Here is a 16,564-nt window from a genome sequence, read left to right as displayed (position 1 = left end):
TTTTATTTGGCACCTGCTTTAGCAATACGTATAGCCTGCATGTTTTCTCATGCCAGTAAAGCTCTATTGAATTGAATCGAATTGAATAGAGAGAGCGCAGTTCCCATGTGAACAGCTCTCTCTCTCTCTCTCTCTCTCTCTCTCTCTCTCTCTCTCTCTCTTTCTCTTTCTCTTTCTCTCTCTCTTTCTCTTTTTCTCTCTCTCTCTCTCTCTCTTTCTCCCTCTCTCTCTCTCTCTCTCTCTCTCTCTCTCTCTCTCTCTCTCTCTCTCTCTCTCTCTCTCTCTTCTCTCTCTTTCTCTTTCTCTTTCTCTTTATCTCTCTCTCTCTCTTTCTCCCTCTCTCTTTCTCTCTCTCTCTCTCTCTCTCTCTCTCTCTCTCTCTCTCTCTCTCTCTCTCTCTCTCTTCTCTTTCTCTTTCTCTCTCTCTCTCTCTCTCTCTCTCTCTCTCTCTCTCTCTCTCTTTCTCCCTCTCTCTTTCTCTCTCTCCCTCTCCCCCCCCCCTCTCTCTCTCTCTCTCTCCCTCTCCCTCTCCCCCTCTCTCTCTCTCTCTCTCTCTCTCTCTCTCTCTCTCTCTCATACAAACAGCCTCACTGTGGTCTGAATACCTAGAGGTGATTTACAATAGAGAAGCTGGTGTTTGACACCGTTTATAACAACCCCAGGAGAGAGCCAGTTTGCCAGTGGAAAAGTGAACCCTCTGCAATCTCATCTCATGAATGGTGTGTGCATCCACACGTGCACGTGTGTGCGTGCGTGCGGATGTCCCCAAAAGTACTGTTTTGTGACAGATTTGGGAAGTTAGGCTTTCAATTAGGAAATGATTCTGTTAGGTGTTGGAGTTGGGGTTATGTTTTCTTAGGAGTTGTTTGGCCATGTTGCACTGTTGCGCACTGAAAATATCCGATCTCCTTTTGGGCTTGGACATGGGCTATTTTCGGCTTTAGGGTTAGGTTCAAATTGACCCCCAAAACATTTAATCAAAAAAAAACTATATTGCTGTCCTAAAACGTTCATGTCCTCTCAAATATAGTAATACAAACAAGTGTGTTTGTGTATGTTTGTGTGTGAGAGTGTGAGTGTGTGTGGGGGGGGTGGGGTAGGGTTCATGGTGTGCGGGTGGAGTCTCCGCTCTGTGCCAAAAATGTACATTATGAGGTGGAACTCGTTCCTGGATGCTTCCTTAAATATGTGGTGCTTAATGTGGCCGTGGGAGGAAGCCAGGCACATAATCAAGAGGAATTCCTGAGGCTAGCGTTTAAAGATTGATCATAATTTAAGGGACGTGTTTAGAAAGTCCCTCCGCACACGGAGCGTGGGACCAGTTCAAGGCAGACAGTCGTTGCCTTTAATTAGGGTCAGGACTGGCAAAAATAGGACTGTATGATTCTGTGGCATGTTGTCCTCCAGATTGGTTTTAGATAAAGATCACTGTTGATGAGATGAAATGGAGGGTTGTGGACACCATAGTGGATGTATAGTTAACTTATTCCGGCCCCACCACGCTCCCCTGACATTTTTATACCCGAGTTATGCCCACTATATGTTTTCATGTGCTGGGTGCTGTTTATAAATAGACTGGTACACTGTGTGCAACTGTGCATGCTGTGTGACACATCGGTCATTGTGTTTCACTCAGGAATGCAGTCATTCATGAGCTGTACATTTAAGTTTCTGTATTAGTGTGTGTGTGTGTGTGTACATGTGTGTGTGTGTGTGTGTGTGTGTGTGTGTGTGTGTGTGTGTGTGTGTGTGTGTGTGTGCGCGTGCAGGGGGGGGGGGTGTTGTTGTGATTCAGAAGCAGAATGACATATTCGTTTAGTTTATTGAAAAAGTGTTAAAACCTTTCGAGGATATGACTATATACGATACATGATATACTATATAAGATCTACAGTCTATTCTTTTTTTGTAAACTTTATTTTTACATTTCTTCACATGACAATACACATGTATGCAAGAAAACACACAAAACACACAAACATATACAACCCCCCCCCCCTCCCCCCTAGGCTAAAACAAAAACAAAAAACAAAACAAACAAAGTGGTGGGACAAAGCAGCGGACAATCATAGATCGAAAAGAGTCAAGACAGGGACATAGTCGGACACAGTCCGGATTACAGTTCACTGAAATGAAAAGTCCTCAACAAACTCCACAAAGGCACTCCAAGCCAGGACAAAGTTTTTTTGGGCTCTGTCCACTCTATACCTGAGCTTCTCCAGAGGCAGGAATGATAGAACTTCTTTTAGCCTCTACAGTCTATTCTGATATTAATCATTGCTATAGAGTTTTTGTTCAGTCTCCCTGTCTCTCCAGCTCTTTAATAAACATAACATACATTTTCAAGTGGGTTGCCAATTTCAGTCAATCAGGAGAGTGTGCCCATTTATCAGCTTTAATTTGAGAGTGTTCCAGATTGTGTCTGTTCATTTATTTGTGGCATCACTTCCACTTGTCTATCCTGCATCCTGTAGGAGGTCTTTCTCCTGATTGGATAACTAATCTAACCTGAAAATACACTTTCTCTTTAATGCCGGGGCTCCACTGACTGTGTTGCGTCGCGCTTGCGTTTGGATGGCGTCAAAAAATGGGGCGAATTGGGGACGCCGTCCAGACGCACCCTTCATTGATTAAAAAATCACACCCGTGGGAACTGAGTGGTGCAAGGTCTTATATAGCCTGATCAGCTGTGGTCTGACTTAATGTCAGTGACCATAGTAACCATGCTCATTCTTTTGGGCCCCACGTACAGGTACACACAAACACGGATACAAACAAAGCTGGTTGTTGGAGTGGTTTGCACCACTCAAAAGGGGAACAACATTCCCTGCATTGAAGCGATGCTGACGGACCCCCGATGGCTACAGTGGAGCCCCAGCGTTGGAGAGACTGGGAGACCAGTGTTACTGTAGTGTACAGACACTCTCTAGCAATGATTACTACCACAATATAGAGCTATTTAACACTGACCATTATCACTGGTATCATCATAATACCTCACAAACACCACCAATGTGACCATTATCACTGGTATCATCATAATACCTCACAAACACCACCAACTGACCATTATCACTGGTGTCAGTGGACTTGTCCACTGCTGGGGAAATGCATTCTGCATTTTGTATTCCCACAAAGCTGTTTGGACAAATCACCATCCAGTAATTCAGTACTTCTGGTTGCTGTGGAATGTGAGAGTGGGATTTGCTTTATTTTAGCTGTCATTTCCTACCTTTCTAAACATGTTGTTCATCACTTCATTATGAACAACATTATTTTATTTCAAATTATTATTATTATTACTTTTTAATCGATTATTTATTGCGGGAGGACGTATCGACATATATCGCAATATCGATATTTCGGCACACCCCTAGCGCATACACACCCATTCTATCTGTTTCTTTCAATCACCTGTATCTCCTATTCCTTGTCCCAGATGGCATTTCTGGTCAAAACAAGGTTTATTCCACGGCCCACGGTGATCCTCCTCCATCATGTTTTAGCAGCACAGACAGTAAACAGGTGAACATGCATCATGCATGAGTTGAACGAGGGGAAATGCTGGCGTGAATTATATCAAAGTTATTAATAAATGCTGGTGGACTAGGTGTTAATAGTTTAACTCCTGCTTCTCAACCGTATAAAGAAGCTCTGGGGCGAGGTCGCTCCTCGTCGTTTCAGTACATGATTAGCTTTTTCTCTGTTTCATGATGCCAAGGAAGTGTTTACTGTTGTGTACTGTTTCATGATGCCAAGGAAGTGTTTACTGTTGTGTACTGTTTCATGATGCCAAGGAAGTCACTTGCCTGCAATTTGTCACCATACGCTTGTATTATATCCACATCAGTTCGGGGTATACAGATTGTAGCAACTCGCTCATTCCAACAAATGAATGAATGATGCCATTTTGTGACATGTGACACAACTGTGTGCTGCAGTGTGAGTATCTGGAGTTGACAGCTAGGCGTTATCTATCAGTGTAATCCTTCTTTCTACTGTATGTGATCAATGTATTGACCGATCTGGCCTGTGTGTGTGTGCGTGTGTGTGTGTGTGTGTGTGTGTGTGTGTGTGTGTGTGTGTGTGTGTGTGTGTGTGTGTGTGTGTGTGTGTGTGTGTGTGTGTGTGTGTGTGTGTGTGTGTGTGTGTGTGTGTGTGTGTGTGTGTGTGTGTGTGTGTGTGTGTGTGTGTGTGTGTGTGTGTGTGTGCGTGCGTGCGTGCGTGCGTGTGTCTTTGTTTATTGCAAGGCACAAGAGGACAGTAGAAGGCAGAAGGCTGCTCTCGGGGAAACCGCACACTGATGACTTTGAATAGTATTGTAGTGGTTATAAATCTACATACTGTAATATTGTGTTACTTCATTTAATAGCCTAATAATTATTATAGTAATAAAAAAAACAATTCAGCTAACTTCTTTTAACTCATCCATCGCCAAATGGCCAAAGAGCCACGATGGCCGGCAATATTTATATTTAAATGGCAAATTAAGATTATTCTAGACGGCCAATCCTTCCTTTCTATAAATACAGTCTGTTCCATAAATGTAAAAGGACAGTTCAGTCCTATTGATAGAGCACAATCTATTTATTGTTTTATGGAAACAATCAAGATTCATACCACTGGGACGGAAAATCACTCTTCCATGTGAAATAAATAAAACTATAAATAGGAACACAGCGTGCATGTAGGCCTACAGTACGTATCACTGCAGTCAATTATCATGATTTTTGCTATATTATAACTTATAGCTCAGTATGTCCAGTGAATGTAAAAAGACGGATCATTCTTTTGCCATTTTTCTTTTCAAAATTGAGCAGATCATACAAGTAGTAGGACGGGTCAGAACATCACTTTACCATGTTCCATCACCGGGGGCCAGACAGAGGTCAGACCGATACGATGTATCTGACTGACACACTTTTAAAGAGTGGATACACTGGAAAACAATTGACTCTGATACTGTATGTGTATTACAACATAGTCCACTGCTGTTTCCACTGTACCGTGTGCCCTTTTCTGCTCTCTGGAGCATACAGCATGGACACAAACAACGTATCTTTATTAATTGCACTGGCATAATGATTGCTGCAATGTACAGTGTACTGTAGTAGTGTAGTACAGGGGTTCTCAACCCGTGGGTCGCGACCCCTCGGGGGGTCGCCAAATTATTTTAGGGGGTCCCCAAATTATTTTCAAAAAAGAAAAAAGATTTATTTTTTTTATTTTATTTTCACGATTTTTCAAAAATAGCAGACCTACAAGCTCGTAGCGCGCCACTCGGTGGCGCGCTATGAGCTTGTAGATCTGCTATTTTTAAATAGCTAAATTATAACAATGCTTAAAACACCAAAAGGGGTTCCCGCCCAAAATGGTTTAAGGTTATTGTAGCAGTCAATTTATATTGGGGGTCGGGAGGGGGCGGGGCGGGGGTCCCGAGACGTTGCCAAAGCATTTTCGGGGGTCCCCGGCCAAAAACGTTGAGAACCCCTGGTGTAGTATATTGTCTCTGTCCGGTGGAAACCTCATACAGTATGTCCAAAACTGTTACTTTTCAGGATTCAAATGAAAGAATAACGAAAGTCGCTTCGCTTTTGACGCTTTTGTGTGAAGCTGTAGTATGATCAATTGGGTGCGTTCATTTACGGAAAAAAACAAAAAGTTAGAATATGGAAATAATAGGTACAGTATGTGATGCATCAGTGTGACTTGTTAAGTGTCCTGCTGTCGACTCGCTGTGTGAATGTTTTAAATGGAGCCTAATGGAGCAATAGATAGCCTCTGTGTTTATAACATCACTAGACCACCCACCACTCTGTCCTTCTGGAAAGATGGCACCGCATGAAGGGTTTACCTGTGTGCGCACGTGTGCGTGCGTGCGTGCGTGCGTGCGTGCGTGCGTGCGTGCGTGCGTGCGTGCGTGCGTGCGTGCGTGCGTGCGTGCGTGCGTGCGTGCGTGCGTGCGTGTGAATGTTATTTAATCTGTCAGTACTGCAGTCAGCTGGTAGGGTGAAGCCTGACATCATTAGCTGGTACTGTAGGGTCTATTGCAGCGATTCTAAACCTGTGGGTCGGGGCCCACTAGTGGGCTGTCAGGATATGGCAAAACAATAAGACTTTTTTTTTAATAATATACCTTTCATATAAAAACATGTAGAAAAAGTACTGATTTTTGATTTTTTTTTTTTTACGTTAAGTTAGAATATGGAAATAATAGGTTTCTGGCCGATATACGATATACTGTAGTGTACAGTATGTGATGCATCAGTGTGACTTGTTAAGTGTCCTGCTGTCGACTCGCTGTGTGAATGTTTTAAATGGAGCCTAATGGAGCAATAGATAGCAGGTAGAGCAGGTTGTCCAATGATCCCTGGGGCGGCGGTTCGAATCCCGGCTCCTCCTGTCCACATGTCGAAGTGTCCTTGGGCAAGACACTGAACCCTACATTGCCTCCAATGAGTCGGTCGGTGTGAGCTTGCCACTGTTGGTGTGTGAATGTGGCAAGTGAGGACGCTGGCCTCGACTGTTCGCCGCTTCACCTCCCAATGTATGAATGAACCATTGTAAAGCGCTTTGAGCACTTTGAAATAGCCCTATAAAAATGCAATTCATTATAAAAATGCAATTCATTACGATTGAGCTAATTGAGCCTGCCTGCTTGCTCAGGAGATAAATTGCATCTTGACCATCAGGTTACAATTCATGTCAGATGTCAGTAATAATGGTTACAATTCATGCGATATATATCAGGTGGCTCAAATTCAGTAAAGTATGGCAGCCTTTTCTGTCTCATGTTGACCGCATTACACTCATGCCCCCGATTGAACCTGAATAGCTGTCTTGTCTGGATGATGTTTGTGACCATGATCTGATTTGTATAATGACTATATTGGATTTTCTTTGTTTTTTTTTGTTGTTTCTTCTTTGGTCTTGATTTGATTTGTGTTGTTTTGTTCTTGTGTGTGTGTGTTACTCTGTTTGTATTTCTCAAATTATTTCTGCATTTGTAAAAAACAAAAAAATGAATAAACAAAACGTTAAAAAAAAAGAGATCCTGAGTCTAGGTGAGACATGACCTTTTGACACTATCTAAATAGAAGAGCAGGGAGACAAAATACAACCAATTGTATAAGTTATATTGTATTGTACAGACTGAACAAATTTACATTGTATTCATTACAAATGTTACCTCTTTTATTTAAAGTAGTTCCATTGATCCAAGCACAATCGATTGATTGATCATTCAAATAAAACATGCTCTTTGAAGTGCATGCGGCTGCTGTGTTAAGTGGTCAGTGGGTTGGCCACTTTCCAGATGTTCAACTGGGCCTCTAATCCAGAAAAGGTTGTGAACCACGAATCTATCTTGGCTGACTTTCTTTATTGTCTCCGCCAGGCTGAAGCCATGGGGAGAGAGTATGTTTTGCACTCCGTCCGTGTGTGTGTGTGTGTCCGTGTGTGTCCATCCGTCCGTCCGTCTGTGTACAGCTAATCTCCGGCACCGTTAACCCGGTCGATGCCAAATTTTGCACACACACTCCCTGGATGCCAACGATGAACCTCTGCCCCACATTTTCCAGAACGGCCTGTTATAGCGCCACCAGGAGGCCGACTTTTGAAAAACACATTTTACTCCTCCAGATTCTGTCCAATAATCCCGCAAATCGGCCCGTTTTGAACAAAAAGCCTCACATCATGAACGCAGCGTGCAATTTACTAGGCTGAGGAATATATCCCACCCTTTTCACATTGGCCTGTTATAGCGCCACCAACAGGTGGATATTTGCAAAACACATTTTTGGAACAAAATGCCTCAAATCATGAACGCAGCGTGCAATTTACATGAATTGTTTCACAGACTTTCCTACTAGGCTGAGGAATATATCCCACCCTTTTCACATTGGCCTGTTATAGCGCCACCAACAGGTGTATTTTTGCTAAACACATTTTTGGAACAAAATGCCTCAAATCATCCAATTGCCATCCAAGGCGTGAGAAGAAATGGCACCCTTTTCACATTGGCCACCAGGAGGCCACAACCTGACCTGCCCTGGTGGAATGTGCCACTATGATGAGCTGTCAATCACTGTGTATGATGAGCTGTCAATCACTGTGTGTATGATGATCTGTCAGAGAAATCACTTTCTGTTTTTAATGCATCGGGCCAGTGGTTCTGAAGCATTTTTCCGTGGATCTTCCCCCTCTCTTACATATGACAAAGGCTGAGAACGCCACACGCGTAGTGCACACGCATGTTTTTTACTTGACGTACAAGTCATTATTTCAGTTGTATATGAAGACTCCATGGGGTAGCACCTAAAAGGACAGGCCTTTGCTGTGTTGGCACTGACGTTGTGGAACAAACTCCCTTTGAGGATCAAAGCTGTCTTTCACTTTTTCTCCTTCCTTTTCTCTTTCTCCGGACTGTGCCCCGGGCAGCCAGTGTAATAACTGGATGGGGGGCAGCACTACAAATACCGAACCTACAGCAGGACAAGTTGGACTGATATCAAATTGAGAACATACTGTGTCAGCATTAACGTCACAGTCAATGACCCAACATATTGTCTTCCTCTTTCTTCAGCCATATTTCAACATCTTTGACCAACGGACACTAACTAATCTATGCTTGGATGTGTTTATTTGTTGAGCATGGCTTGACATCATTAACCATATGCACCCTGTATACTTCATTGACTAGAGCCCCCCCCCAGGGGTCTATATTGAACTATATTTATATACTATTTTATATACTATATATAGACAGTTGGGACAGTCTTGAATGGTATAGTTTTAGTAGACTGTTCCGCAGCAAACTTCCATGCTGCACTACCAGGACATTTTGTCCAAAAGTGGGCTGCACCCTCAGTCCCCTCTAGGTTGACCTAGTCCTAAGACAACATCTGTTTTCCTTTTGATGAAGTCTCCCGGGGAAGGAGGATAGAGTCGTTAATAAGGTTGCAACTTAAGTAAGTAAGCCTTGCAGAGCCATAAGGCCCATAGGGCAGGAGTCTACATCCTGTTTCTGTAGCGTGAGGCAGCTTGATGTACAGGTACACTCCCTGGACATGACGCTAGTATGTCGCAGGGACTTCCAATCCAACTCTTGATGCTGAGGGCCAAGCAGGGAGCCATTGGGTCCCATTGTTATTGGCAGTGGTGTAAAGTAACTAAGTACATTTACTCAAGTACTGTATTGAAATTGAATTTTGAGGTATTTATTTTACTTTACTGGAGTTTTTTTTCCAGTTTTCAGTACTTTTACTTCTACTCCACAAAAAAGTATTTGAAAACTTTAATTACATACCAAAGGCCTGTGGTGGTAAAATGTTTACCACCACAGGTCTTGACCCGGCCGGGGACCAGCTCAGTGGCCTTGTGGTTAGAGTGTCTGCCCTGAGATTGGGAGGTCAGGGTCATAAGGTTGAGCATCACTGAATGACGCTTCCGTGTGTGTGTGTGTGTGTGTTTCAGCTGTGGGCAGCAGTTCGTTGGGCAGTCAGAACAGTCCCCCCAGCGTCAGAGCCTGTCTGACTAGAGCAGAGAGAGCTGCAGGTGGAGAGAAGAGCAGGCCAGGAGTCAATGGAACAGCCCCTGGCAGCAGGCCCACACTGCAGCCCAAACCACAAGGTACTGTGTGTGTGTGTGTGTGTGTGTGTGTGTGTGTGTGTGTGTGTGTGTGTGTGTGTGTGTGTGTGTGTGTGTGTGTGTGTGTGTGTGTGTGTGTGTGTGTGTGTGTGTGTGTGTGTGTGTGTGTGTGTGTGTGTGTGTGTGTGTGTGTGTGTGTGTGTGTGTGCGTGCGATAAGATGAACCGTTATTGACCTCCAGGAGTAAATTCAGGTGTCATAGCAGCAACAACAGTTGCTGGAAGCAAGCCAGCATCATGAAAATACAAAGATGCACCTGACATTTGTAGCTGCTACAACGTCTACAAAGCTACAAATAAGTTGAGCTGGCTTCCACTTCAGATACAAAACGACAGATATGCTGTTTAGCTTTGTATTTTTGTATATTTATTGTATCTGCCAGCGTGAACACAGCATAAGAATGAAACCCAGGAGAGGTTTAATGCGAACAACACCAACAATTCAATTCAATTCAAAGGGCTTTATTGGCATGAGAAAACATACGTTTACATTGCCAAAGCAGAAAGCACAATACAACAATACAGCAATACAATCAAAACAAAAATGATGTACATTTGAAAGTCAGAATCTTCAATAGATCAATTTCTATGTACCAAGATCACTGGATGCAGGTATAGTGCAGGAATATACACAATGATTAGTCTTTAGGGTGGTTGTGTTCCGTTTGATATCCTTCTCCTATCACAGCAACTCACAAATCTTGCTGCTGTGTTTGCACATTGTTGTACTTCGCCCAGCAGATATGGGAGTTTTTTGTCATTGGTCATGTTTTCAAAATCTCCGTGTGTGGTTGTAACCAACACGGGACTCCTGAATTGCTTACTTTCCACACCCTCCCGTCTAGCATCAGGGTCTTGAGCTCTGCATTGTTGTTGTTAGCTCCGCTGTCGTTCTGCACTGCATATACGTAGGTGTTGCGACCTCTTTCCTTTCCTGGTTGTGACCTGGGTTGTTACAACACCCCCCTCCACAGAGCCATTGAGAGCCGGGCAGAGTAAAGTGTGTTTCTTTACAGCCGAAGGCAGTTACAGGCTATAGCTCAAGGTGAAAATGGAACGAGTGCAAGCTAAGAGACATGAGAAATGACAGAAAACATTGTACCTCTGTGGTCCTCAGGCAGCCTTCAGCATACAGCAACACAGACCGTGAGGGGAGCTTCAAGTACGAGTGAGTCAAGACTAGAGCATAGATTCTAGTATAGCATAGTATAGCATATGTATAGTTTATATGTACAGGTATAGTGTCATTATATACATATGTTCTAGTTACGTTCTTAGCTTATGCATGTTTCATGATAAATGCATTTTTATATATGTGATGTATTCCCATGCTTTTTTGTTCTTGCTTAATGTAAATCGCTCTGGATTAAGAGCGTCTGCTAAATGCCTAAATTGTAAATTGATTCTGCTTAGATAGATTTGATTCTGACGATTCACATTATAAATGTACATTATATTAACAGTGACTATATGAATGGATCTATTGCCAGTGAATGCATTATGTATTATTTGGATATGTTGCACAGATCATCAACAGTGAGTATGAGCATGAATCAATGAGTCATGGACGTCATCATAGTCTCTGGAGCCAGACTGTTGACTCACACAATTTTCAAATGCTTCCGTCATACAGTCTGTGTGAAATCAAATTAGTCGAAACATATATAGCTTGCATCGGAGGAATGGGAACTCTAAAAATATATTTACTTGATGGAGATGACAAACAGGTTATTTTCTCGGATTCCGGGAGGTGTGCAGTAGTTCCAGACTCGGTAGATTATGGAATAGTTGTCTGGAGGATATGCAAGACAATTAACCCAGTCGTTTTTGAATTACACCATATATATAGAATTTAAAAACTGTTAACAGAGACAAACGCCTTGTATTAGGTTGAAACTGACGGTGGTCAGTATAGTGTACGCCTCAGTCATGACTCACAACATTGTGAGTGAGCACATGCTCTGCACACCACCACTGGGACGCAGTGAAAGCAGAAGAGGATGGAGTTAGAAGAACCTTGACTTGCATTCCTCTTTTATTTGACGTAGGTAAATCTTTCTCCACACAGACGTGGAAGCCATTGTAAACCAAACAGGAACCTGTTAACCCTAGTTAACGTTTAACTGACATGAAGACAGCTTATAAAATTAAGTAAAACAAATAAATTCATATACCAAGAGCTCATGTTTTTTTAATTCACCATAATAGTCAATAAAGTCAGTCTGGGTGACACCGGGTTTAAATGTTTAAGTAAGTTTGAGCAAGCATGATTTGTGTCAAAAGAGGTCAGAGTCCTTGGTCTGAGGCCAGGGTAGATTTTAAAGTGGCTTGTGCTGCCCTCTTGAGTTTACACTGTTAAATTACACTCAAAGCCCATGCTGAAATGGGCCATATATGCTATCATGGTCATCATTAATTCCATGTCTTTCAGTTTGTTATGTATTTTCATAACCTGTGTATACTGAAGCTTTTAAAATATATCCCTATTAACAACACATGTCAGGTGGAAAGCTTGTATTGCCAAGTTATTTCTTGTTAACACTTCTCATTGGGAATATATTTATATAGGTCACATTTCACTTTCAACATATTTCAAAAGTAGCAAAAAAGGATTTTACTTTTAGTCATCATTGCTTTAATAGTTTATTTAGTTTTCGTCAGTTAAAAAAAGGTTGTCGACGAACATTTTCCGTCGTAGTTTTAGTCGACAGAATGAACTCTTCTCCTCTTTGTCTCTGCTTCAGTGCCTCCGAAGCCGCCTCACCTCCAGAGCCCAGTGACGGAGCTGTCTTCGTCCCCGCTGGCTCACATCCAGAGCCCAGTGACGGAGCTGTCTTCGTCCCCGCTGGCTCACATCCAGAGCCCGCTGCACAGAGGCAGCATGGAGGAGGGAGGGGGAGGGGCAGCCCTGAACAACAAGGACAGATCCAGAGACAAACACTCCAAAGTGACAGACCTCATCAACAGCTTTGAGAAAAAATGGTGAGTCCCTTACACATCATCATCATCATCATCATCATCGGTCATAATATGTCATCTATCTTACGCAAACATTAAATTCCCATTGACAATGAATGGAGAATCTACGTCATATGTAGACGAGCAAATCGGCTATTGTTGTACTCAATGACAAAGATTAAATTCCCATTGACAATGAATGGATGATGTACGATGATAAGAGCGCCGCTCACTTCACACGGGTGTGATTTTTACCTTTCAATCTGGGATACTTCCTGGACTACATATTGTCTCAGTAACAGCCTGGGCACACTTGAACTTCCATGCGTGGCCAACGGAAGCTGTCTTTAGCGTAATTTCCGGGTTTTTAGACAGCTGGTGGATGGAAATGAAACTCCACCCACGCGGCAGAATGCCACTGGGGCAAGCTTTTCCGTGAATCTGGCCGACGCGGCAATCTTCCGCGTGGGTGTCCCTTTTAAGGATCAAGCGATTTTATGCCTGTGGTGTCTGCTTTTGTCTCTGCTCACTTCAAGTGCTTTTGTGGACTCTGCTCTCATTGAATCAATCTTGCCGAGTCGGTCAACGGTTTTAATTACCCCCCACATCTTTAAATGGCATTGAAATTTACAATGATAGAAGAGGGTCAAGCTGTGGAAATCCCAATAAATCCCAATCTCATTATAGCGTTCACAACAGAGCAGCCTCATTAAGGGGCTGTGCTGTGGTAACCAGGGACATTCTGGACTGCGGAACATATTATTGTCTTTGCTAACATTTCCCTTCTACTATTTCAAGGCCTCAAAAAGCAGAAGTAGTATATTAATGTACTAGAGAACTACACTATCGGTTCCAGCCTGTCTCAGTGGTATTTATTAACTCGGACACATAGACACACAGATTCAGCCTTGTTGTGCATCCAGTGCTATAGCGAAGGGGGATGAGAGGAGATTCGTTCAGCCTCGGGGAAACTCAGCTCCTCGTTCAGTCGTGGGCCACAACTCACTGCAGTAACATGAAACCCAGTGGCATGAGGTAGGAAGTCTCTTTCGACAATCTATTGTTTCCAGGATCCATCTGTCGAGTCACTTGTGTGTGTGTGTATTATGTTAACGTCCATTTTTGGACTGTGGACATGATGGTCGGTTGTATAATTTTTATATTAGTCTTATATGTGCGTGCGTGCGTGCGTGCGTGCGTGCGTGCGTGCGTGCGTGCGTGCGTGCGTGCGTGCGTGCGTGCGTGCGTTCAATAGCTTTTGCTACAGTGCTTGTGCTATTTTGTCAACGGTCAAACTTTGGTTCAGTACTTCAGGTTTTAGTGTGTGAGGGAGGGAGCCTATTGGTGGCGAAAGGCTATCGGTGGCACAGAAACAATAGTGCTCTTGTTCCAGCCGCTCATACAGTGAACTTAAGGGAAAAAGCATTGAGGCGGCAGAGAAACACGACATTCAGCCAGTTCTCTAATGTGTTACACTGAGCTGGGAAACACACTCACATGGTGATGGATCACTGCTGTCTGGCTGCATGCGCCTGTGATCATTTCATGATTTCTCTCTCTGCACCCTTAAGGTTTCCCTCTCTGCACCCTTAAGGTTTCCCTCTCTGCACCCTTATGGTTTCTCTCTCTGCACCCTTAAGGTTTCCCTCTCTGCACCCTTATGGTTTCCCTCTCTGCACCCTTATGGTTTCTCTCTCTGCACCCTTATGGTGTCTCTCTCTGCACCCTTATGGTGTCTCTCTCTGCACCCTTAAGGTCTCTCTCTGCACCCTTAAGGTGTCTCTCTCTGCACCCTTATGGTGTCTCTCTCTGCACCCTTATGGTTTCTCTCTCTGCACCCTTATGGGTTCTCTCTCTGCACCCTTATGGTTTCTCTCTCTGCACCCTTAAGGTTTCTCTCTCTGCACCCTTATGGTTTCTCTCTCTGCACCCTTATGGTCTCTCTCTCTGCACCCTTAAGGTCTCTCTCTGCACCCTTATGGTCTCTCTCTCTGCACCCTTAAGGTCTCTCTCTGCACCCTTATGGTGTCTCTCTCTGCACCCTTAAGGTCTCTCTCTCTGCACCCTTATGGTTTCTCTCTCTGCACCCTTAAGGTCTCTCTCTCTGCACCCTTAAGGTCTCTCTCTCTGCACCCTTATGGTCTCTCTCTCTGCCGCTATATGTTTTCCTCATAGGCCAAACCGAGCAGTGGTAAAAATGAACTAAGTACATTTACCCAAGTACTGTACTTTTATTTTACTTGATATATTGTTGCTGTCACGCGGGACATCTCCATAAATTAGTGCCCTACTTATACAGCGTCACAAGCTCAAAGCACGGCATTTAGACTTTCGAGAGTCACATTTCGAGCTTGTCAATCTGCTACTTTTACAAAAAAAATCCTGAATCCTGAAAAGTAACAGTTTCCACCTGACAGAGACGAGTCAATCTTCCATACAATTATACATCTACTCCACTACATCTCAGAGGCAGATATTGTGGCAGATATTGAGGCAATCTTTTACTTAACTCAATCTCTGCTAAGGGCGTGTTCGGATGGATTAAATTAATCGGCACAAATCGCCTAGGACTTGATCGGACGCACCCTTAATGTTATAATGCGATCCAGCATCGCAAATATTATATTTACCAGTTCTTGAGCTCTCCGTCACCGGGCATCGCTTTGCTTCCGTGTTGTGACTTCATTCAATATTTTTCCTGCGTCCAGACTATCTTTAGCAACGATCTTTAGCTGCGTTTTTCTCAGAATTAAAGCTCAGATTGATGTGATCATAGAAAACATCCATGGTTTCCTAGCTCAATAAAAAAAAAGAGACGCGACCTTACGATGCCGTTTTAGCGCTTCTGACAAAAACAAAGTCCTTAGAGAGTGCCCCGGAAACTATTGATTATTACTTCCGGTTCATAAAATCAGCTGGTACTCTTATGAATGGTGGTCTGGTCTATGAGCGGCAGGCTGAAACCACCACTAGAACTGAGTGGATGTATCGCATTTTATGTTGATGATGTTAGAGCATTAGCCCCCTCTAGTGGTGAAACAGAAAGCCCTGCAATCTTCCAGGAAAAGTAATTAGCCTACTAAAATAGCAATCTGGTTCACAATGTTGCTAGCTGCCTCCATGGGGCCTGCTGAGGATACCTTAGTGCACATTCAGCTGTTTGTAATGCCACTCTCGTCTGGGTCAGCATGGTGGTAAAGACCTGTGCATGAATACAAATGGCAGTTTGCAAAGTTCTCTTGTTTGCAAGTGGTTGTAGCCGTGTTGTATGTTTAGGATGTTGCTGCTGTCGGGCGAAAACCTTGCATGTCCTTGCTGCAACGTTCCTTTTGTTATTATTATGATTTAAAAAAAACATTTTATAAATAGTGAACAGTGACATAGCAGATCCACAAGCTTGTAGATCAAGTTTGCAGATCTGCTATTTTCACTTCTTTTGTGTGACACTCTGGTATGATGAAGTAGGGCACAAATTAATGGAAAAGCAGGCTAAACGCAGAAGGTTGAACTACAGAGAATGGAGATACAAGGTTTCTGACGGCAACGATGTTCATCTGTTCAGCCTGAATGACTCATCCATAGTGTCTCATCACGCTGTTGTTCTTCCTCTATTTTAATCATACTTCCTGTTTTCTTAAGGGACTAGTATGTATCCTCAGTGAGCCTCCAGTTAATCAACTTGTTTTAGATCAGTGGTTCTCAAACATTTTCATGTCTAGGACTCCCAAAATTGTGTGTCTAAATTTGGCCGCAGAGCCATCTGAAAATAGTTTGTGTCCATATTAGGGACAGACCAGAGTAATATAGTACTAGCGTTGACTCCCATTGTAACAATGGAATGCGGAAGTGCTCATTCTATCTCAATGGGATAGTTCCAATGTTTGGAACTATAGCCCATAGGCACCCGCTTTGCGGCGAGATCAAAGCGTGTCGCCACTCTCTTGCTATTCCACTCGGGG

General features: G+C 43.3%; 1 protein-coding gene across 3 annotated transcripts in view; it reads left to right on the top strand.

Moving 5' to 3' along the window:
* LOC306923277 (FYVE, RhoGEF and PH domain-containing protein 4-like) overlaps nt 1-16,564 on the top strand; it is a 93,076-nt gene that overhangs the window by 54,278 nt on the left and 22,234 nt on the right. For 2 of the 3 annotated variants that reach the window (XM_079501315.1, XM_079501314.1), the window contains exons 3-5: nt 9,475-9,630; nt 10,765-10,815; nt 12,392-12,629. In XM_079501315.1, the coding sequence (XP_079357441.1) occupies nt 9,475-9,630; nt 10,765-10,815; nt 12,392-12,629 (445 nt within the window). The remainder of the gene's footprint in view (nt 1-9,474; nt 9,631-10,764; nt 10,816-12,391; nt 12,630-16,564) is intronic. The other variant, XM_079501316.1, reaches the window with a different exon arrangement.

The sequence above is a fragment of the Electrona antarctica genome, assembly GCF_951216825.1.
Source record: "Electrona antarctica genome assembly, chromosome: 5".
NCBI lineage: Eukaryota > Metazoa > Chordata > Actinopteri > Myctophiformes > Myctophidae > Electrona > Electrona antarctica.
This window is presented reverse-complemented; position numbering and strand designations above follow the sequence as displayed.